The 24,599-nt window shown below is 39.9% G+C and overlaps 1 protein-coding gene across 5 annotated transcripts in view; it reads right to left on the reverse strand.

Moving 5' to 3' along the window:
* LOC148821695 (abl interactor 2) overlaps positions 1–24,599 on the reverse strand; it is an 85,991-nt gene that overhangs the window by 24,827 nt on the left and 36,565 nt on the right. For all 5 annotated transcript variants that reach the window (XM_088930085.1, XM_088930083.1, XM_088930084.1 and 2 more), the window contains exons 2-3: positions 15,868–16,035; positions 6,822–6,998 (exon numbers count right to left, since the gene is read on the reverse strand). In XM_088930085.1, coding sequence (XP_088786211.1) covers positions 6,822–6,998; positions 15,868–16,035 — 345 coding nt within the window. The remainder of the gene's footprint in view (positions 1–6,821; positions 6,999–15,867; positions 16,036–24,599) is intronic.

Here is a 24,599-nt window from a genome sequence, read left to right on the forward strand (position 1 = left end):
TTGCTGCCCAATTCTCACCATGAAGCTTTGGAAGAGGAGACACTTTGCAGTATGAGGCAACCCCAGGCAGAAGCGAGTAAGAAACGAAAGCAGAATATAGCTACCGCCAGCCACCAGCACTTGCAAACCCTGAAGCTGAAGCGTGGTCGAGGAACCAAATTAATTTAAAACGCAGAACAAAATGGAGAACTGGAGTCATCGACAGGCCCGAGAATTTTGATAAGTAATGGTTGGTCTCCAAGTAATCAATCAGTTTTGCCCCACAAACTAGCGTAAGGTGGCAGAAGAGAACCCATTATTGACAAGCTTTCCAGAGCTGAACGTTCAGCTGAAAGAAAAGGTAGCGCCGCAAGGTTTAAAAGCCTGTTTTTATTTTACAGTTGTAAAACTTGGCTCCTCAAGAATCATACAGAGGATTCTGTACGACAACATGAGCCATCTTTCTGAGATTTGGAACAGTATCTTTACACTGACCGTTGGGGACACCTTCAAGTTTTGCGGGGGAAAAAAAACAACAACAACTGAGTTGTCAAATTAGTGTGGTTTCCTTCCGCGATACCAAAAACCTGAAGCTCCGGTACTGGGCTCAAACCACAGTGAGGCCCTTACCAAAAAAAAAATGGCTCAAGCGGTTTTACCAATAGCGTGGACAAAAAGTAACAAGAAGCAAACAAATCATTTCTTCATGCTTACAATGCCTGAGGGACAGAAGAGCACAATTCCTTTATGCCCACAGAGCGCTGGGCACTAATGGACCATAGCGAACGAGTGTGAATAGATGAACTTGACGACTGAACTGGTGCAAAGAGAACACAAAGGGGTCTATGCACACTCGCCACAGGAGCAATTTAACCATTATATTATTTAAACATATGCTGAATGCCAAATTGTGTGGGGAAAGAGAGTCACGCTTTAGAAATTTTGAATCATTACTTTCGGAAAATCAGGTTACGCGCTCATTAAAAAAAAAAATATTGGGCTAAATGATCTGTGGATCTCGTACAGCCGTTTCTGGGAAAATCTCCAAGCGTCAGCTTCACCTGCAAGACTGGGCAGCTCGTTGCTGACACCCAGCACAGTTTGTGTAAAATATGTTCCTTATTTGCAATTCTAAAAGCACTCCTTTTCATTTGTATCCTCTGTTGTCCTGTCATTTGGACTGGACTAGCCACTTGAGTGAGTCATACGTCCGTGGTCCATGTCTGCTTTTCAGTCCAGTACTGTGAAATTCTGTTACTCAACAAGCATTCCCCCCCAGACGGCTCACAATTCTCAGCGTTCCCCAGTTTTTGGCCACTGAAGGCGGAGGGTTGGAGTCAGAGTTAAGATGAAGATGATACCAGTGTGATGAAGCCACACCATACTTCTTACACTTTTAGGTCATTCAGGGCTTTCATATCAGCTGGTAAACTTAGGTGCCGAGAGCATACCTTGCAGGACCCCAAGGACTGGATAAGCCGAGATGGAGACCCCTGCACAACACAATTAAATTCAAATGGAGCATTTTACTGGCTAAGGTATGCTCATAAGCAATATACTCAATAGTTTTACATGCAAGCTGTAATGTAACTATGTGATGAACCACATGCTTCAGGAAGGATTACATGACCGATGCATTTAGATTTGTATGCTTTAAATACGAAGCACACCTGCTCTGCGAAATAAACCTCTGAGATAAGGTGAATAAAAGCACTACTTTTGTGACAACTAAGGCCCTCATGACAGCCAGTGAACACTGTATATTTATTGCTGTTTAGGAGGAAGGTTCTAAAACCTTCCATGGGGAATTATCACATACCCTGCAGTCCGCCAGATTCAAAATACTGACCCCTTCAAGCCTTGAACTGGCAGCTTTTTCCACAACACCCCTTGCGTGAATTCCACACTTCAAAAGTGCGCTTCTGGGAGACCAGCCTAAGCGGCGCTTGTGCTCTCTGCTTGTGTCCACTCAGGTCTGTGCCTGCTGTTAGGCTGCCGATATATTACATTTACATCAAGGCTGCTCATTTTAAGAGGCAAAGGGTCTGCAGAAATACAATCGGGAATACATAGAGCAAATATGCAGCAGCCATTCACTCATCTATGCTCAGGCACTCCTGATTCCTCATACAGCCTGGAGCTGGTTCAATGACCTTAAGAAGTTTCTTGCACTGGTGGTCTAATTCCAGTAACTACAGTAAGTCTATAAAATCATCCTGACTCATTCTGCTCAGCCTTGGAATGGGGAAAAAACTCACATCCAGTGTATTCAGTTACAGGAATTTGCTCTCGGTTAAATTTGGTCAATGCATGATCCCACACCTTTCCTCCAAAAGCTTGTTTAGCTGCATTTGTCATCCATAGTGCACGATCTCCCATTCTCTTGGTTTCATTGAATCTGGTGTGCTTTTTTTTTTTTTGCTGTATTTTGAAAATTAAAAAAAGCCTCAACCCCCATACTGCATGCATCTTGCATCTGAATCCTTTCCAGATTCTGTTCCCCAGATAATTTCTTTTTTTAAAAAGGTCGCATGATGATCTTTGGTCTTTTAATATGCTGGTAGATTGAACTCTATGAAGGTAACTGAAAGCAGATCAGGAGAGTAAAACCTGTTATATAACACCATCCTGCTATTCAGGCTGATGAATCCCTTGTCAAAAGAAAATAAAATAACAACAGAACAGTTTAGACACACGAAAAGAGACAGATGATATTACAAAAGACTTTTTGTAACAGGTTTTACCATAGCAGGAAAGCAGGAGGCAGCTGCACTAGAGAAATGTGCAGTTTATTCTATACACACAGTGGGCCAACACCTCTGCTCTTCCAAGATGGGGGCAGTCCATCTTTAAGATGGAAAAAGGAGGATTCTCCTCTCTTTTATTCAGTCAATGTTTATTTATATTACACTTCGGCAATCAATAAACTCAATTTCCCATAAGCGTACCCGACCATCATCCTGCTTGTGAGAGATTGTGAATTGCGAATTTTATTGATACCTGTGGGGGACGTGCCTGAGGTTTAACAACAGGAAAGTTAAAGCATCACTCTTTCTGAATATCAATTCCTCTTCCTGCTCAGAGGCGGTTTTTATGCTTGGCAGATACTGCTAGCTATGCCTGGCATCGACGATGGCTAGCAATTAATTGCAAATTTTCGCAATCAGCACCTGCCCATTTATTGCTAGCTACTTCAAGGCCAAGCAAGATGAAACTGAGAAAACAGCCCCAGTGTCAGAATTTAATCATTTGTCCTGCAGCGATCATACTATAATCAATGATGAGGACATTTAATGTGGGTTACAGTGAAACTAAGAAATTACAACCACCTCTCTGACCGTTAGCAATATATTACAATATGCTTCAGTGGACAATCTGCCTTATAGCAAATACTGCAATAGCTACCAAGTAAAATCCATCACAATAGTTGCAGCAATAAAGCAAAGTGACTGATAATCAGTGAGACACAAAGTGTGTCCAATTTAAGAAACACTTAAGGCACAGGAACCACAAATAAATATAAATTTTGCTCTGGCAGTCTATAGATACTCAAAAGAGTCGATTGGAAGCAATTTTAACGCTTTTTTTCTTGTGCATTTGCACCCCAGGTTGACTTCAACCTCACATTTATTTAGTTTAATCAAGAACAGCACAGGTTACCACATTTTGTAAGGGTGTTCGGTTATTCACATCATGGATGATTGAAATGGATTGAAATAACTTTTTACCCACATTACAGCACCCCACTCCAGTGATTTCATTTAGAATGAAAATGTGTATAGAATAAACAGAATACAGCCACACAGAGAGGAAAGCTCTGATGATATCTCAGGATTTGTTTTTCCAGTGTTCAGTTCTCACAATGTTCAGTAACGTAAATGTAGTGTTCTACTGAAAGCTGGGGTGTTAATTCTGGAGTAAAAATATTTACCCTAACTTGCTCTGTAATCTGTGCTTCCCAGTACATTGTCTTCTGGTTTGTTTCTACCGAGCCGTCAAGTACTTAACTGTGGTAAAATGAGTGGTAAATAAACCTATCATCATATAAATGTAATAAAAGTGCTTAGCTCCTAACAAGATATAGGATTAAGATTACTTAGTTTTTTTTTTCTAGAAGTAGCTCGAAATGTCCCACAGCTTAAAAACTGAAAAGAATTTAAAAGGTCTCATTTGCAAAATTTCAAAATATAAAGTCATGGGATCAGCTGGAGCAAACACTAGCTAAGTGGCCACAGCTAAGCTTTATTCTAATTTGTAAAATATCGTAATTTGTACAAAAAATGTGTCCCAAATAGAATTCAGCAAGGACACTGGGGTTAGAACTGGGGGGACTGGTTCAGAATTTGCGGCCCAGAGGCCACCTACCCGTCTACCATTAGCACTTCAAACAATTCTACTGCAATTTATATTAAAGCTGTTCAAACAGCATTTTTGTTTGAAAGAATAGGTATACAGCAATGCAAATGACACCTCAAAAGCAAAGACTCTGGATACTGACCTTTATCCGTGACAGTTCCTTGGCTACACAAACTATAACAGTAATGGTGCCTGTAGCCAAATAGACTTGGTGCAATTAGACCTGTGCCATTACAAACATGGCAATTCCAAATTACACTTGAAGTGGCTAGCAGGAATATTTCTAGACTAGTGGTAAAAAAGATCAAATTCATCGCATGCTTCCAAAAATCTTGGACTTCCTGTTCTCAAAGCAGCCTAATAGGTGACATGGACTTAAGTGTCAATGTGTTCTGGGCAACCTCCAAGTCAAAACTGTAGAGGACAGTGACAAATGATAACGAAATGGACAATTTGTGAGTACATGCTTACTGTGGCAATTAGTTTAAAATCATTACTACGTGCTCCAGAAAAAAGAGCCTTACTGAAAAATCTACACTGCGATCAGTGGATAAAGATTTTCTTTCATGTCACATGAACAGATATATTGACACATGAATATACATGTGCTAGGGTTATGAATGCAATAAAGTAATAAGTAGTTTAGTTGAGTTGAATGGAGGGAAGGTTTTAGCACAACTGATGCAAGCATGATTACAACACAAAATCATGCCGGTTTAACGGCACAAAGGTGTTCTCAAGCACTGTAGAAAAGTGGGTAGCAAAATGATTGCCCTTAAAACAAATCTGCTCTAATGTTGCAGCTGGGATTGTTTCCAAATCGAGGTGTCGGAGATATCATTGTTGCTTCTCTCGCTGTGCAAAATATTCTGTTACATCAGAACAGTCGGCCCTGGAAATTGCTTACCTTAAATCTAAGCAACCACTTAATACATAAATGAAGCAAATGAAAGAGGTAAAGAAAAAAAAACAGCATTGACAGGTTAGTTGAAAAAGTTTAGGAAATGGAGACAAAAAAATACAGCATTCAGCATTCAACAATGTGTCTCATAGGATATCCGAGAAAGTGGGTAAAGTTACACATGGGATGAGGAGAGAGAGTTTCAGATGAAGAACTATTTTTGCAAGATGCAAATTTCGACAAACCCACAGAAGCCATTTCAGTCGAAGGGAATTTCAATAAAATGGGAACAGGATTTGGTACAGCCATCTTAAGCAAGGCACGAGATTCATGGAGTCTTCCTGCTATTAATTTTTATTACTATTCTAAATGGGTACAACAGTAGAAATAGTAACGCCAGCCTCAGAAAACCAATACAATAGACATCTAATATTCAAAACCTATAATAGCAATAACAATACATTTAAATATAATAAAACACAGCATGCAACTCTGAGCTTGGGCACTTAAAAAAAGCATGTTTCTTTTGTACAACTACAGCTTAGCTATACTAAACATGGAGGAGTGTTTATAATCTTTTTTTGTCTTTGAAACAACAATTTTTATTTCAGTTTGTGTTGCAAAAACATTTCAGTAACTTCTTTAAAGTTAGGGAAAAAAATGTTACAGCAGTAGACAGCGCCTAATTGGTAAAGTGACACTTTTGTGAAGTCATGGTGTTTATTTGCTTATATAATGGCAAGACTAATCTACAACCTTCTCAAGGAACCCCAGTCCTGTAATTTTAAATAGGATCAACTGACAGCAATCTCATTTTGAGCGTCGAGATTGGGATAAGGACTGGATAAGATGATAGGTTAGTCTGAGTTCTTATTTTTATTCCAAAATTGTCCCTGAGGGTCTGGGCTGTACGTTTTTTTTTAAATCCCAGCCCTGCCTTATAGTGCATGTATTCCATCTAGATGTCGCAATGTTGCTCACCCGTTACAACTTTAATTCACAAAACGCAAGGAAAGCACAATCTCTGTCCTGCTGCTCTGAATATGTGGCATTAGACTGCAATGTGGTTTTTGATTAACTCAACTTGGCTGCGTTTTCTTTCTAAACGCCACAATGCAGACTCTAGAAACTCAAAGGTGACTGAAAATTAGGTCTACAGTCAATATAGCATTTCAGAGTTTGAAAGAGGTGTCTAGTTCTGCTGTACTAGTGTCACACTGGTCTGCTTGACTGTACTGCACTCTAACATAGCACTTTTCATCTACACTGTTAGACAATAAACAGAGCCAGACTGATAATGATTAAAGATGGATGTGTTGTGTATCAGGCTCATTTATTTGGACGCTGAAAACACTGAAAAGGTAACAGTGCATTTATTCACATTCGATTCCCTCTACTTTCTCACCAGAGGTTTTTAAAGATTTTTAGAAAGGGCAAAGGTTATCGTTATGGATCCCACGTGATTCCTAACAGTCAGTGACATCCACTCACTTAATCACAATCGCCACTTGCTCAGCTGAATCAAAGGCCCTAGGCTATCATTTCCTCCATATGGAAAAACGTGGCGAAACACTGCCCCACCTACCTTTACTCCATGGCCGATGTCGTCCAGCATGGTGTAGTCGATGGGCTTGCGGATGTAGCGCACGGGCCGTTCGGGGTTGGCGGGGGCGATGATCTTGTGCGTCCTGGAGGTGTTCTTGTTGGTGGTCAGGATGCCAATCTCTCTCCTGGCAACCTTCTCCTTGTGGATGTCCACCGTCTGGAAAAGGGGAGAGACCGGAAAAAGCCACTTTGCCATAATAAAGGGATCCGTACCAAATACCGTCGGGCAAGCAGAAGGCAGAAATCAGTAAATGAACACTGGGGATCATTTTAAATGTGCCTCTTTCAAGCATTAGGCCAAAACATTACCGAAGTGGCCTGCTTCAGTCACGGCATGCCACTGCAGCAAAAACGTTTCCGTCGATTCGAAACAATAAAAGAATATTTATTTAACATAAACATCTACAATTAAACAAGGCTACTTCATGGCACCCTTTCTTTCCCCTTCAGCACGTCATGTTTTAATTGAAGCGACTCGACCACATGCGCAATTTTTCAGGGGTTCAAATACGCTGGCTGAATAATTCGGCCATAGAGAACTACGAACAAAAAGAACACCTGCCGAAACACATCAACTCGGGGGTTCAGAGGTTAACATTTCTTGTCAACCCCCCCCCCCCCCAAAAAAAATCTTTAATTGACACCTGATGAACAGGAACCTTAGGATTTCAGACAAATGAAGGTGGGATTCTCATATTACAGGCCTGTTCTGTTCCTGTCCCATTGTAAGAGTCTCCTTATTCCCCCAATCCTGAGAGTTTCGTCTCCTCACCTCCACCATGGATGAAGTCACTCCAGTTTAAATTCTGTGGGCTTTTTCCATACGAATGCTTCATGTATTTCAGCCCAACAAAGATACTCCTATAACCATAAGACAAACCGAATTTCACAGAAAAGTTGTAAACACTCATCTTTTCTTTTTGTGGGCTTTGCTCAGAAACGGCCTGTCATCCAGAAGGTTTACATGCCTCCATTCTTTTCATATCGCCTTATGCTCAAGCCCACCCTCCTCTTTAAATTACCCGAGACACCTGAATGCTTCTGTCTGCAAAAGCTTTTTTTCGGCACCTCTGGATAAAATATATATTCAAAATCTAAATGAGTAGTTTTGGCTTTCCAACATCTACATTTGTAAGAATAAGAATGGGACTTCAGTTTTTTAGAAGACCATGCATCAACAGGGAAAACAAAATCATTTGTGCGATATAAGAACATTACAGACAAGAGGAGACCATTCTGTCTGCACATTCTGTTCCTCAAGCCCGTTAAGTCATTACCAGTTAATTGACCTAAGGATCTCATTTCTGAAAGAGACCAGGGTAACAGCTTCACCTACATGGCTGGGTAGCGTGTTTCATCCCTCCATCAGAACAGCTTTGCAAAATCAAGTTCGTCACGATAAAAGTCACATAGATAAAACTGAGAGGATTTCATATATAGCAAAGAGAGCTACTCTATGTGTGAGGTCCAACCTTCTTTACACAGTATGCACTACATTAAATAATGTGGGCATTTGGGATCACTTTTTTAATGTGAAAAAGAAAAAGAGATGTCTAATTGATGAGACCACGATTGCATTCCTGTGCTTCTTTTTAAAACCAGCATAGAAATGAAGACATAATCGATGTACCAGAAGACATAGCGCATTCAGAACTGCAAGAGCCATGCTGCACAAATACATTTTAAAATACAGAATGAATGACATGCATGAATTCGAAACACTGATCATTGTCATTAAAATTTAAGAGAATCTACAAAAACTTCCATCATCAGCCAGTATGGGCCTGGCTCTAGACTGGGGAACTAGATAACATGATGTTTGAGCTTCTAATTTTAGTTTTAAAATTTGCACAGTGCCTGAGTCAGAGAAGAATGAAATTTTTATGCATTGGAGGCTCAGCAGTTTAATTTCACAGTTTAATTCATAAAAGAAAGATAATGTCAGAAATGAGCAAGAAACAACTCGAGAGGTTCTACATGATGAAAGCAACTCTACATAATCCATTTATATGATGGAGGAAGGCTGTAAGGACACAATTTTTGATAATGCAAAGAAAAGGTTCAGAAAATGTAGCTGTGACTTTAGAAATGTACATACTGAGATTATGCTAAGTGAAAAAGCTTTTCAATTATTTTTTTATGCTCACCATTTTCTTACACATCTTGAAATTAACAGCTTGCTTGAAGATAATTTAAATGCCAGTTAAAAGTGAACATATCTTTTATCTTTGGTACTTAACGATGATACAAAAATTAAAACATCGGGTCATTATATAAACAACTTCATCGTTTTTAGAAAGCTGCTTATTTCCAGTAAGCGTCACGGTTACTTTAAAACCTGCGCAGAAAGCACAGGTATCAAGGTGGGACTATACACAAGACAAATTTATGCCTAAATAAAGACATTTTATGTTTGGACAAAAGTATTTCACATTTTCTTCCAGAGTTTGTACAGTTACAATGAAAACCTACTGTTTTTAATAATTAAAAAATGCAAGTCTGACATCACAGAACTGCAGTATAAGCTGTAGGCTGGCCTCAGTCTAGATAAAAAGGGATTTATTATATGAAAGGGTTTGCTGGGACTTATATGACTGTGTTTGAGAAAGAAACCCACAGTGTGTATTGAAGACACCTCACTTTGAGGTTATGCTCTAATCCAGTTATCAGCTAACGGGTAAGCAACTGGTACTGTAACTTGTTACTCTTTAGAAGCTCTGTTCTGCAAAAGGTAAATGGCAAACTGTTTTTTAATTGCTTAATTTCCAAAAAGTGATGTAGAGGAATCTGGAATTTCCAGGTACTGCACTCAAATTGTTTGTGGCTTTCAATGTCTCATATTCAACCACTTAATGTGTTAAGGTATAAGCGGTTTTGCTTTAATTTATGTTCCTTAAAAGTTGCTTCTACTTCTGTAGCCGAAACGCTGATCAAAGATGTCTGGTTGAGAAATCAGGAAGGCTGGGGGTGCAGCAGAGGTGAATCAAAAATTCTGCAATTTGCAAAGACATGGCAAGAAAATCGTGTTTTTCAGGTGTCATTCTTAGAGAAACACTCTTTATGTACAAGGACTAACTCACAAAAATAGATATTTTTTAAACATTTGTATACCGGGTGTATCAGTGATTACTGAAAGAACTGTGAAGATGACAAAGTCACACAAAACCAAAATGGTTGTTATGTGAATAAGCATGATGGACTAAATGCCACTGGCTTGTTAGTAACCTTCCTCAGGGGTTGTAAAAAGTGCAGGGAATACAGCCTACTTACAGAAGCCATAAGCATGTATGAGACTCATCTATAACTTGGTATTTACAATACATTACAGAGACTCAACAACAGTCATATTTGATTCACAAACTCCGCTAGCAAATTCGAACTTGGGCCTTTTGAAAATTTCATCCAAGTTCTAGCCCTGTCACTCATGGAACACCAATTGAATTCTGTCTTTACGGTCTGTCTAATGTTTCAGGCAGAGTAGCATTACACAGTACATTTTTAATGGGTAAGATACACCTTCCAAAGATAAATGATCCTGGAAGTCCACTTAGCTACTACAGGTAGTTCAGGTAGGGAGCTGCATCAGCATGCACAGGTTGTAAAGTAACAAGTAATGGTTTATTCCACGCTGAAAAGAGAAGAAAAGAAACACAATGTCTCGGCTGTGGAGCTTGAAGTAATACCTCAAGAAATGCTCCACAGCCATAACATTGTGTCTTTTCTTCTCTTTTGTTCCTTCATAGCTACTACAGGTACAGGTAAAACAGCCCCAGGTTGTGACTGACGTTTTCAGGAGATCCTGAAGAGTTAAGCAGGGGAGATTACGAACACTATAATTATGAGAGAACACAGACAAAACCAGGGCATTGTGACCTCTCTATGAGCTCAAAACATATACATGTCCATGACCAGTTAGAATCAGGCCCACACTAAAGAGATTTCAGGTGGAAGTGTACTTAAAACAGAGAGCATAAACACTTCTTTACCTGTGAGCTTTGGGAACAAGCTACTCAGCCAAACTTTTGAAGCTGATTTCCTTCATGAAACAGCAGGATGAAATCCTCAGATCAACTACTAAATCTGGCCAGAACAACCGAACGGCCTCTTCACATGTGTAACTGTTCTTATTTTCTTCCAAGCGCAGTCAGGTTGTTTAGCCTTTTCCGGACTCACATAAAATTTCCCATTTCTAGTTCAATGGCATTTCCCATTTGGTTTATGACACACAATGCATGAATTAAGTTCCAAGCCATAATCAGATAGACAATTTGGGAAAACGCAGAGCCCTTGTACCGATGAAGTACTACATATTACCTGTTAGTTTTTTTTTTCTTTCTCATCTAAAACAGGTGTTCTGAAATGCCTTGAGCCTACAATGAAAGAAAAAACAGAGACTACTGCCGTGGCAGTTATACTGTATGAAGTTCGTGTGCTTATTAATACATATATACACATTTGTAAACTGATTGAAGCCTTTTTTTATTTCAAGCATCCAAGCCTAATTCCAAAAGCAGAGGTAAAATACTACTGGCGTTTCTTGCTTTTCCATTAAAATCATTTCCCAGCATCGAAACTAAAATGGCCAGTACAATGTAAGAGAGCAATTTGAAAGTGCTGATAGCCAATTACAATATATTATCCAAGACAATTTTTTAAAGTATCTTCCAGATAATTCCTCTCTGACATCTGTTCTTTATGAAGTGGAAAGAACAATAGTTTAACATTCTGCCAGGGGAAGGGTTTGCTCAAGTAATTAGTAGCAGCACAAACAGGACCGCTGTGAAGAGATTTCGGATGAGTTTTGATTTAATTGAGGCCTTCGTGTTGACAGCCCTTTTAAGCTCAAATTCTAATCCTAGTGAGCTGCTGACCTTTCAGTTTCAGTAGAATCCAGCTGTCATCTGTACATTAGCATTACAGCGGACAGCAAGGATACATTCCCAAAACACACATCTACTGTACTTTCTGTTGTTTGTGAGGGGGGGGGGGGCAGCTTTAAGAAAAAAAAGCACTAGCAAACTCATTACGGCCATTCCCGTCTTGTGCCGCTAGTTTTTTTTGTGTTTCGAAATCCATGCCATTAAATCTCAAGACAATAAAACAATTACAGTTGGCCTATCAGTCCTATTTGGTAGTTATTTACACAGTTCAATTTCCTGAAAGAAACCAGAGTAATGGCTTCAATGTCTGGGTAGCCTGCTACATACTCCTACAGCCCTTGGTGTAAAGGTGAGCTGCCTGGTCTCAGTTGTAAATTAACTTAAATACAGTTTCCACTGGTGGCTGCAGCCTCATCAAATCAATCAGATGCAGACGTTCATTACATTTCATTGGGTAGATTCCTAAAGCAATACGGAGAATTAATTTCAGCTTCACAAGCGTGTCACAGGTTAGTGCCACAGACCTGCTATTGTCAGTCTTATACACTAGAAGACACTTAGACAAGACTCCCCTGCATTTGAGATCAATAACATTCGTAATATCACAAATTATTAAAAAGGAGTCAATTCTGAATGCACACGAAATCAGGATGTATTTATGACACGTTATGACATTTATTTATAGTTTCCCCTTTGATCTATTTTTGGCTCTCCCCCTGGACTCTTGTGTGACTGGACAGACACATCAAATACATTTAAAATTTAAATTTTAAAATTACCAAAGCAAATTTCTTCAAAATGAGGCAAAGCCATTGAGAGATCATGCTCTCCTCTTCTCTCACTTAACCGTAATAAAGATATTGCTGTTTCCAATCAAAACTCTATTATTTAGCTTTATATAACCATTACAGTTGCCTGAATACATCTAATATAATCATTGAGAATTTAAATAACCTTCTTTTCAATCATTTTGTTCAATAATTGAAAACTGTAAAGCAAAAGTATCAGAAAAATAAATTACATTTAAACCAACACAATATGATTCGCACTCTCGTTATTTACATTTTACTTATAAACCGAACCCTAAAAAAACCTTTTAGTTTCTACTGTGTAGCTACTCAGTTATTTTTATGTGAAACTGCAGGAGCAGACTCATTTGAACTTGTTTTTATTTTTCTTCTGTGTGACAGACATACCTTAACAGCAGAGCTAAGTCTAAGCCTTCATAAAAACTATTCTGATCACATTATACAAAGAGTCCACACTTTTTTGGGGATGTACTGTAACATATTCGAATTTTCAGAGTCTGAAAATTCAGTGAGGTTACAACTGAATAAAAGCACATCCAAAAACCAACCAGTGGCATGGATTTTCATTTCAAAGTCCTGACTGACAAAAGGGAGCTGCATACAAATTCTTACGACAGAAACATACTCCAATAACTTCATCAGAATTACTAATTACTAATTAATTACTAATACTCCTACAATGAGCACATGTGTGTCTGATGCGCTTACTCTTCAGAATATTCATATCAAAGAGAAATATGTTGGAAGGTTTTTTGTTCACATATTCCAAGGGAACCTGATTTGATTGTTTAATGAAATTTAATTAAAAGAAACGCTCCAAAGTGGATTTGACAGGATTATGCAGAAATGTCTTGATATCCAAAGTTCACAGGAATGATTGCTCACAATGTGAGAGCTTCAAAGAAAAAAAAAAGATATTACTATGAGACTGTAGTTGACTCCAAGCCAGGCTTATGAGACTTCTTTTCCCTGAGGGTGCTCTTCAGTCAATAAATTCCACTTTGTCTTGAGAGGGTGTTGTTATGATTAAAAACACTGGTGTTGCATCCTTATTCAAAGCTCAAGTACACAGATCATTCACTCTTCCTGGTTAATACATGATTGTGTATTGTGTTTTGCAGATGAAAGGAAATCTTTTGGAAATGTTCAGGCTGGCTATGTGACTTCACAATAACGCTTCAAAAACTATTCAATAATCTTGTATATTTGACCACAGCAATTGTTATTACTGGCGTTTTTGTGTGGTGATTCTTTTGGAATATTCATTTGGAATAAATATCATTGTATAAATATTGGAATAAACATTTATGGATTATATTCAATATACTTCACCTTTTGAACAATTATTTTAGGATGTCTGCTTCCAAGCTTGGTGACTGGTCCAAATTTAACACCACATAGGCCATCAACTTCAAATTTTCCACACAGATTTCTAGAAAAATCCTGGGTGAAGTAAGGGGATGTCCTGATCTGTTTATACAAAAAAATTTAACTTTCAAAACTGTCTCCTTCAGAGCCACTGTGCTAACTCTTTCAAATTTGGCTGTTTCATCTACTTCAGATCTGCTTCTCATTGGTTATTAAAATATTTTTATATCCACTCAGGGTCATCAAATAGGCCTAACTCATGACATGACCTGTAACACAAATGGGTGCTATTAAAAAACTTTTCTGTGGCGATTACCTCCAAACAAGGCAGTCTGTAGTGACAAGATAATTAAAACACGACAAGATTGAGTTTCTGCCTATACCAAAATGGTATCTATAACAGTGTCTACACCTTAACTGATCGGCACATTGCAGACATTTTAAAATGCTGCTGTTAAAAAAACTGTTTGATCAATTAACCCCAAACCTGTTCAAGTGTAATCTATGGCAATTGTGTAATGCAAATAAATATGTAAACACACTCCGTACTTTGATTGATAATCAGAATCTGTGTTTGTTGCCGTGTGGTCATTATTATTGAAGTGAAGTCTATACCTGAAATACAGAGCCATGCTATGTGCTAATTAATACAGTCAGAACAGAATACATGCCTACCCCTTGGACAATATTCCCTTTAGAAATTTTGACACCAGTCAATTTGCCATCAGACTGAAAGATAAATGAGTATCAAAACCCACAGAGCCACAGAGAACTCACATTCACAGTTCAGCAACAGTTTCTTGGCTCCTGAAGTCAGACCATGCTAGCTTTTAAGAATGAGCACATCTCTGCCTTCTCTAAAAAAATATGTAATTTTCCCTGACAATGCAATTTCCACATGCAGGTCCAAAATGAGACTTTTTGCCATCAGACACTCTCATGCATTAGCAATCGGTGAATATTAAAAACCATAAGCTGTGAGGTAAATGGGGGAAAAAAGTCAAAACACTAATCATAGACTAGGCTTTTCCACACGATATTGGGTTCTTGACCGTTTCTAAAAATGAAATTCATTACTTAATGTTTTTTGCAAAGAAATAGCCCCTTAAACTGTTCGCTGTAGATACCACAAAAAAAACTAAATTTTAGCATTAGCACGTGCTCATACGCCAATTATAGGAAAAAGGAGGTGTTCGTTATTGAATAAAAACAGAAGTGCAAGCAATAAGATTATGTTATTATACTTCATTCTGAATTTGTAAGTACTCTGTATATACAGGAGGTTACTGGGAACGACTGGACATATATATAAAAACAGCCTGATGTTCGATGACGAACGACTTGACATTAGCCAGAGGCCGACAGCTGCATACATCCAACCAGTAGGGCTTTTCAGAAGCTGTGGGCCTTCCTAGATTAAACATCTGAATAAGAAATGGAATACTGCAAACATGAGGTACTTTCACACAAATACTCATGAGTGTCAGGAACACTCACTGATGCAGTCAATGTTAATTCACTAGTATTTTAGGATTATTTAAACCACCAGAAAATTAAACAAGTGAGAGGGGATGAATGATCTTCTCTCATTTGTAACTGTTCGTGACAGACTGTACCCTACTGAGGCCGTCCCAAGGGGCCAGAAACTCTCAATGGAAGCCTTTTCATGCCAAGACGGCTAACACATTTAAAAAACACCCAACTACACCTAACACCATAAACTTCCTTCAAATACTAAAAGCCTCAATACACCCATGGAAAAATGTGGAATCCTAACTCCTTTACCAGTTAACCAACAACTATCTTACACACCTCAAGTGTGACTATTTACAAGTATCAGAAGCTCTATAGTGACCTCTAGTGGCAGGACAGCTGCAATTACAACCCCTTTCTGTAACTGACCAGCCACATCGTTCTCTCATTTTTCTCAGGGCTCGCAGTATTGGTGCCAGCAGAAGCCCGGCCTTACCTGGGAGATGTGGTTGATGGACGATTCCATGCGGCGCAGCTGGGACGCCTGGATGTCCAGCATCTGTAGGACATTGTTGGCTAAGGTGTTGATCAGGTAGGCAACGCTCGCCAGCGACTGCGTTGTGTACGCTTTGGTTTCTTCGAGGGCTCGGTGTTTATCTACGGCCTGCAGAAGGAACGGAAAAACAGCGGGTGACGGGTCAGCTCTGCAGGAATAAGCACAATGACAGATAATCGGCTGCCGTGATACACGTGGCATCAATAAGGTGATTAAAATTACTGAAGCATAAATGAGCCTTCAGACCCGTCTTAAAAGCATACAGTCCCTGAGGGCTTGAGCAACTGCACTGCAGTATATGTCCAAGTGTGCTTGGTCAAAAGCACAAAATTGTAATGAAAAACATGAAACCAAAGACTGAAAATGTATAGCTTGAATTAAAGTACCTTCATTAATGTACCAGCGTTCTAAAACCTTCCAGTCTGGTTTGGTCAAAAGGTCACTTTTTTTGGCAGTATCTGTTTTCTGATTTGACGCCGTCTAGTGTTTTAAGACTTGTCTGTCCTGTAACTGCTTTGACAGGATGACACATATGGACATGTCCCCCCCCCATCCCTCCAACAAAGCCATTCATCACTGGATACACTGCAAACTCTGTAGTGCCTATCTGGAGAGATAGACACCTCTCACTGATGTCACAAAGTCAGCTTGAAGGTCACAGGTTTGCCAGAAAGTAAAATGAACCTCCATAATCATACATCAAAATTCTCTTCGGGATCAATAAAGTCTTATCTATAATCTTACCACAGAACTGTGCGTTTTGAATTTATATGGAAACTAGAGCCAGTTCTTCTCACATTTTGTGCAAAGAAAAAAACACCACTGTATCACACATGTGACATTTCACGTGCTGTATCGGATCTACAGCCCCCAAAACGTTCTATATCTTTCTGCCCACGGTGCAGAGGGAAGTGGTTTCAGCAGCTTTAACCTGGATCACAAGAGTGGGAGCAGTGGTGATCAATTCCTTAATTCAGTGCTGGAGGAGATGAGACAGGAGGAAAACATTCCCAATTCCTGATCCGAGACCACTCAATAAAACAAAATGAAATCAGTGATCAAATAGGAAGGGTTTGCTGCAACCACAACTCCTCTCTATAACTCTATATTACACTCCTAAGACTCTGTTTCACTTCAAGGGAGAAAAACTGTAGTGAAGTTGCTGGAACATCTCATTGGTACACATACCTAAATACAAACTGCAGCTCTGCTTACTGTCCACCGTTCAGTTCAAACATCCATTTATCATATTCAAGACACAAGAAAATACTACTAAAATTTATTTCCAAACCCCCCTGGTACCCCCACTTCGAAGAAATGAAATGCGGTTTAATTACGAAGCACCACTCAGCCGTTAAACTGACGACAACAAATGGCAGCGACAAACAATGTCTGAGAACAAGCAGCTGAATGAAAGTAAACTATCGCGTTCAGGCATGGCTGACCAAAACACAGAAAACGGCCATTTAAAAACTGAGAATGAAATAACTCCTGAAACAAAAAGGGGTATTTCATCTTAGCTCCTCGACGTACCCTGTGCTCCATGATTAAACTCCTGCCTGCCATTTGAGGTTTCATCACCCATCATTGTAAAATACTGGCCTTGGAAATGACTATCAAAAAAGCAGTAAGCATTATATATTTCTCCCCTCCAAGTCCATCAGCACCAACTGTTCCTTTGGCAGACTGATATTGTAAGCATTCCAATACGCTTGTCGTATATGGCAAATAAAAAAATCTTGAATCTTGAATTGTGCTCCTTCTCAAACTAATACCTTGTCCTCTAGAGTAGACTATGGCTGAATGTAGCTCAGTGCAATCCAATTATCCAGTCACTGGCGTCTGTAAAATTGCTTTAATTTGAATTAAATGGAGTTTTCAGGCAAATGTCTAATTCACAAGGACAAATGTTTCAGCTGCTCTGCGGAGGCGCATTTTCCTGCTTTAAAAAAAAAATCAGATCTGAACAGTTTAGGAACTCCGTGCTGATTAAAGTCATTCAATCTTGATGGCTGAGCCGGAAACAGGCTCTAGGCAGAAAGGATCGATTGTGACTGAGCCCTGCAGTAGAGATCACAACGCATGTGGCTTGGGTGGAAAAATTGTGTCCCCACACACGCACACACACACCTGCAGGGACTCTAACAAAGTACAACATCAATGGTAAGTCAATCCTGCTAAAAATCAGAAGAACAAATAAAGTAGATTCTGAGCAACCTAGATGCTAAGAATACCTAATCCTTTCAAAACACGTAGAGTGTTAAACCCAGTGCTGTGATGTTTTCTAATAGTGGTTATTAAAATGTGCTTAAGTCACCCAATTGCTTTAACTTTTAACTTTAAACTGCTTTAACTTTAAGCCTTTTAACTTAAGATCACTCCTCATAGCCTGGCTGCCATGTTATGGCATATTCTATCCCATAGGATTCACTTGGGACTGATTGTGTGCTGGTTTGGTTGGGCCACCTGTTGTTTTATATCGGCTGCCATTTTGCAAGTTGCAATCAAGTTTTTGCCCAGCAGTTAAGGGCGGACTTCAAAAAAGACAATTGAATTCAAGAGCCACGCTCACTGCTTTGAAAGTTTAGAAAGCCAAGATATGAACTAACGCAATTATGTTTTGCTTGTGTGCCCTCGATTCACTAGAAAGGGATGAACTACTGCAGCGTATGAGGAAATATTCGGCCTGTAATGACACGAAAATAAAACCAAGGAAAAACTTTGTGGGTCCCTTTCAACCTATGCTGTCAAATTTGGAAAATATCGCTAGGCCGTAACGTGTGTACTGCTTAGCAAAGGAAACTACATTAAAGATGATCAGGCCAATGAAATGCTGGCTGTACACCTGTGATTCAAGAGAGATTATAATACACAGCCTTCAGAAATCCAGGCAGACAGGCTTTAAAAATAAACAATGCTGTACTGAGGGGAAAGCGGTAATTTCTAGAGTGCATCAACAGGATGATTTGTAAACCACAATCGGCAAAAATGGAGGCCAACGCGTCTCATTAGAATTACCAGGCTGTGCGTGGAATTTCAGGGGATCAGCAATTCTGTCTAAGCGGTATTGTGCTGGAGGCAGGAGACACATACCCAGAAGCCCAGCGCTGTTTGAATACCAGCCTTTGTCCCAAAGTACCAGAAGCGCACTCGCACAGTGTCAGCAGTACCAACCAGAGAGAGCACGTCCATCTCGCAGTGGCTGATGTCAGGGAGGAAAGAAGAACATCATCTACGTTATCCTCACCAGAGAAACAGGAGTTTCTCCTGCTGTCTTCAGCTTAAGAGGCTGTCTGCAGTTTCTATTTGCAGACTCCTTTTCTAAGGACCTTAGAAAATCTCCTGTCAGTTCTTGGATGTTAAAAGCTGCCAGCAGATCCCACTTTGTGAGAGAACCGATTTTACGCTTTACCAAAACTGCTGAGGGGCTTGAGAAGCTCCCTTTTGATTCTGGGGACCACCAGGGGACCCATTGCTCCAGTTAGTTCTGCTGTTTTAGGAGGAAAAGTAAGTTGTCAGCTGTTCTCAGATGACACATGCCTTCTGGAAACAGTGTGCAGTACCAGAGTACAGAAATTTATTTTTGTTAGTGAAGGAATCCCAGCTTTGTCCGGCCAGTACATTAAAAACCCAGCAGCTCAGGGGCAACAAAAAAGGACGAGAAATCTGTGGACATCATGCTCTTAAGTAAACACCTGAAATACTGATATGAATTCTGAGCATCCAGTACAACTTGTTTACTATACACCTCACCAGACTAACTCACTGCATATACAGTACGTAATGTGGGACATGCTGAACACAGTTTCTAAGCTTTAATCTGTTTTTTTTCCTGTTATTCCCAATTGTGCGACAGTTCCCATATATATGTCAGTGAGTTTTCGGTTGTCAATTCCCAGTATGTCTCCTCTCTTAGGTAGCTACAGCATAATGCCAGTTGGGATCAGTCACAGCCACCCTGGCACAACAGCACACTCACTGCCAAACTGTATCCAGGGATCCACCACAGTATGTCACCCCTGGCCCACTGGCACACTCACTGCCAAACTGTATCCAGGGATCCACCACAGTATGTCACCCCTGGCCCACTGGCACACTCACTGCCAAACTGTATCGAGGGATCCACCACAGTATGTCACCCCTGGCCCACTGGCACACTCACTGCCAAACTGTATTCAGGGATCCACCACAGTATGTCACCCCTGGCAGATCTGCGCAGACTCACCAGAGTAGACCATCTAGAAGGATACACTGTATGACCCCAAGGGCCTAACTGCTATGTCTAGCACTGTGGTGTACTGTAAAGATCCTTTATATACTTCTTTTATATGCTTAATCACACATAAAAATGCTCCTTTTTGCATAGCTCTAGGACAGCTCCTAAAATTAAGCTTTTGAAAAGAAATATTAAAATAATAATACCATTCTATGACAGATATTTTCTTCTTAAAGCATCTGTTCATTCTGAATCTCAATTAAGAGTTGACACTTAAATAACAGCCTCCAAACATGTTTCTTAAACGGATACATATTTTTTTTAAATAGCTTTCTTTGGTGATTATAGGAGCAGACTCTCAATGTCATTAAATGATCACACTTAAATTCTGAACAACACATATACATATATGTGTAAGGTCGCAAAATCCTGCAAATGAAACTGATGTTTAACTATTTTTACTAAAGAAGAAGTCTCTTGTCAAAGCTGTTTTTTTTTTCCCCCCAAAACATGCAGTGTTTCTAAAGCAAGATAGGAAACTGACTCAATAAGACAAACATTATTTGGGCTGCCTATATTATCACTGAATCTTAAGACATACACTTATAAAATATTTAAAAATGTATTATAGAGTGTAACACAGAAGATGGAAATTTAATAGCACCTTTCAGGAAAGCTATTTACAGTGTCTGTCACCTCCATAATGGTATACGAGTTTCTTCTACAACAACTATATTGCTACAAATAGAGCATTAGCAGAGAATTATTTGTAGAGCCAATGTCCTCAAACACAAAAAATGGTCAAATTTGAAAATGAAAAATTTATAACTGAAACGTTTGTAAGTAGAAAAGAAATAAATCTTTATTTAAACCCATGGTAAAATATGACAACTTCATTTTAATAAGACAATAACATGCAAACCACAGAAATTTTCAGCTTTAAATGTGAGAGCTGTACAAAAAGCGCTCTTACAGGGTGTCAGCCACATGCGACGGTCAGAAAAGGCATCTGTATTCTGACCGCACGCTAGTTTTAATTTAAATATGGAACAAAACAACTTCACATGGCCAAAAGCTACAGCACTAGACAGCATTTCGCAGTCCTGCTAGCTTTCTACAGATCTGATCATTTTCTGTGAAGGAGTCTCGTGTATTTGTTCTAGAATAGTCTTTTCCACTACAAGGTCACTCCATCTGAATTGGACTTTTCATGTTATAAGAAGCTACAAATGGCCTTTTAAAATGAACTTACGGACGATTATGAGAGCAGTTTCTAAGACTAAGGAGAAGGTAATTAGTAAACGGCACTGCATTATTATGCTTCCTGAAGAGAAAACAGCTTTTAGAATACATATTGCGGCGCTTCACGGCACAGAGTAGTGACATTTAGGGTTGAAGGGCGCTTGCTTCATTTTAGATTTCGAATGAAGGAAGCATGAGAAGGGATCCATGAGACAGGAGTGTGCTGCAGGCAGAGTGACTAAGAGCCACAGAATGTCACCACTGCCCTGGGCTCAGTATAAGGTCACTGCATATTCAAAAGTGGGAGGCAGAGAATCGCGCCTTTGAAAAAAAAACCCTTTCTTGAAAAAATAATAATTAAAAGTCTAATCCTGAAGGGGAAAAAAAAAACACGTTAACAAGCCCAACCCGTTCCTACACATCAGAGACAAAACCAGACCCCCCTCCCCCCCACCCTACAAACACACAACCCAATGTTCTTTGAATACCGAGTGAGCCTGACTCCCACACAGCCTCGAGGTGAAACAGTGACTGAAGTGCTTTTCTGAGATGACAAATTACACCCCAGTGGCGGCGCTGATGGGATCGCGACACCCCTAACTACCGGCCTAACGGAGGAGGTGGCTGACGAGCTCGTTAGGCGCGCAAAAAAAACAAACCAAAGGCCTGGCACTTTCAGTCTCTCTGCTCTGTGACAAACCGTACGTCAAGACCAGAGAGTGACAGCACATCTCTCTGAACAATTGACCCCGTGTGTGCTGGTGTGTCTACGGGGGTCTAGTGCAGCCATATTAAGCTTCCTGCAATGTTTCATGCTTTTCAGGCTGCTTTATGTTCTCAATTTTCCAGCTCAATCCCCTCTGTGTTCCAGTCGAGCTCACTGAAGTCCCTGGTGAAATGCCAGCACACAGCATACTGTCCACTAGAACAGAGTCCTTTCCTCCTGATCACCGACTCCTCCATCATTCCTGGCTACAAGACCTGATAATCAGCTGACTGCTAGCAAACGGCTTTTGTCTGCTCAGCTCCAATGCCACACACCGAGACTGACCACGCTGGACACCCCAAAGGCATCCTCTATTGCTCTTTTGCTCCCCAAAGAAAAAGCAAACAAAGATTATTCTTCTCTATTGTTCACCGGCTTTTCGGATACAGAGGGGCTCCAGTAAAATAAACAATTCCTCTCACTAAAACAGAGCCCGAGTCACATGAGTATCAATAGAATCCCTGAAGTGGACAGATTTTTTCCATGTGCATAAACAGTTTAAAGGAGAAATCACATGGCTGTAAAACACTTTTTCCATAGAGACACTTTTAAAAAAAATAAATTGCACCTTATTTTCAAGCAGTTCTGACCCTCACTGACAAATATCTCACTTTCTAAGTTAATAAATACTGGCAGCACTCTTCTCAGTTTCTAGATGAGAACAGTGTTGGGCATCTGAATAATTAAATTTAAAGATTTTTGCGAATTATGAAATTTGGGGAACCACGCTGCTTATAAACCTATGGTCAGATTTCTGAAATCTTTACCTAAGAATTTGTTCAGTTATCACCAAGGTTGTACTCTGCACATTGTATCTACAGATATACCCTCTTGATTCTTCTACCTGGGAGATCAAGAAGCAAAACTTACAATAATGTAATGTGTAATTAGAGGACACAAGAGGAAACTACACAGAAAAGCAATCAAAACAGCACAGGAGGAACTTTACACAAAGGGTTGGTGGGGAATGGAACAAGTGCCCCAGTCATGGTGTTGAATCAGAAACCCTGGCTTTCTCTCAAGAAAAACAAAAAAATTAAGATGGATAACATCAATTAATTAATGGGCTCCCGCATGGTGACCAAATAAGATCTTTACAGTATGGGAGCTATCAGATAGGACAGACTTCTCACTGGAATACTAATCTGTAAATATTGGGATATCATTTTCAGGATACTGGTTCTAAACCAGCTGTGAACGCTGCACATGACTGCTGGCCCACACAACACAGGCAGCAGTATTGTGTCACTGGTCAAGCTCTTTCAAAACCAGTTAAGAGATTTGCCAGCAGCTACATCACTCTGCAGCTCACCACTGGCAGCCCACTGAAACTCAGGTGTGAGCCCAGTCAGTACATAGAAGGGAAACCACCTACAAAAACTAAGGATACTAATGGGAGACGTGTTAGTAGGACCAGAAGGGGGCGCTTATCCTGTGGTCTGTGTGTGTCTTAATGCCCCCAGTATAGTTAGGGGACACTATACTGCAAAGAAGACATTTTCCTTCGGATGAGACGTAAAACTTAAGTCCTAACTCTCTTAGTGGTGACTAAAAATCCCAGAGCATTTCTTGAAAAGAGTAGGGGTGTTAACCCTGATTTCCTGGCCAAATTTCCCCCTTGGGCTTACCAATTATAGCTTCCTAATTATCCCCATCTCTGAACTGGCTTCCTCACTGGCTTAGAACTGGCTTCCTGGAAAATTGCTGTTGAATCATCCAGGTGGGGCTGCACATTGGTGGTGGTGGAGGAGAGTCCCCATTACCTGTAAAAGCACTTTGAGTGGAGTGTCCAGAAAAGCGCTATAGAAGCGTAAGGTTATTATTATTAGTTAAGAAACTTGAAGTGCTAGATTTAATTCAGGAACAATGTAACCAAAGGTAAATGGAAAATAAAAGTTCAAATATGTCTGATAAACAAGAATAATAACAAAAGTTTCCCAGGCAACCACTGGCTGTGTGCAAATAAACAATACAGACGAGTTACTATTTTGCTGCAAATCAATGTAATATCTTAATAAAACAGAGATTTTGAACAGTAACCTGAGAAACACTAGTGACATAAAAAATATACGTCGCACAAAAAAAAACACTGAACATGGGGAAGGAACACTATGCAGGGAATGAGCGGTATCTCAATGTGCCAAGAAATTAGTCACCCCTGATTAACTCGGGGGCCCGGTGAGGCCAGACAGGACTGGGTTCAATAATTCAACATCATTAAACAATTGCATGCATTTGAGAGCAGGGGAGATCAGGTTAGACAGCTTCGATACTTAATTGAAAAAATGTTTGCTTTGGAATCCCAGAACCGCTCGCTTGCATGTAGAATTGAAGAAAAACACATTCTCTCCCGAGTCCAACAAAGCCAATTTAGTGCTTGCCCTTTGTGACTTAAGAGCTTGCTTACAGATGTCATGAACTTCCAGGAAAAATCCCAGGCGATATTAC

Source organism: Atractosteus spatula, chromosome 13 (assembly GCF_055471065.1).
Source record: "Atractosteus spatula isolate fAtrSpa1 chromosome 13, fAtrSpa1.hap1, whole genome shotgun sequence".
NCBI lineage: Eukaryota > Metazoa > Chordata > Actinopteri > Semionotiformes > Lepisosteidae > Atractosteus > Atractosteus spatula.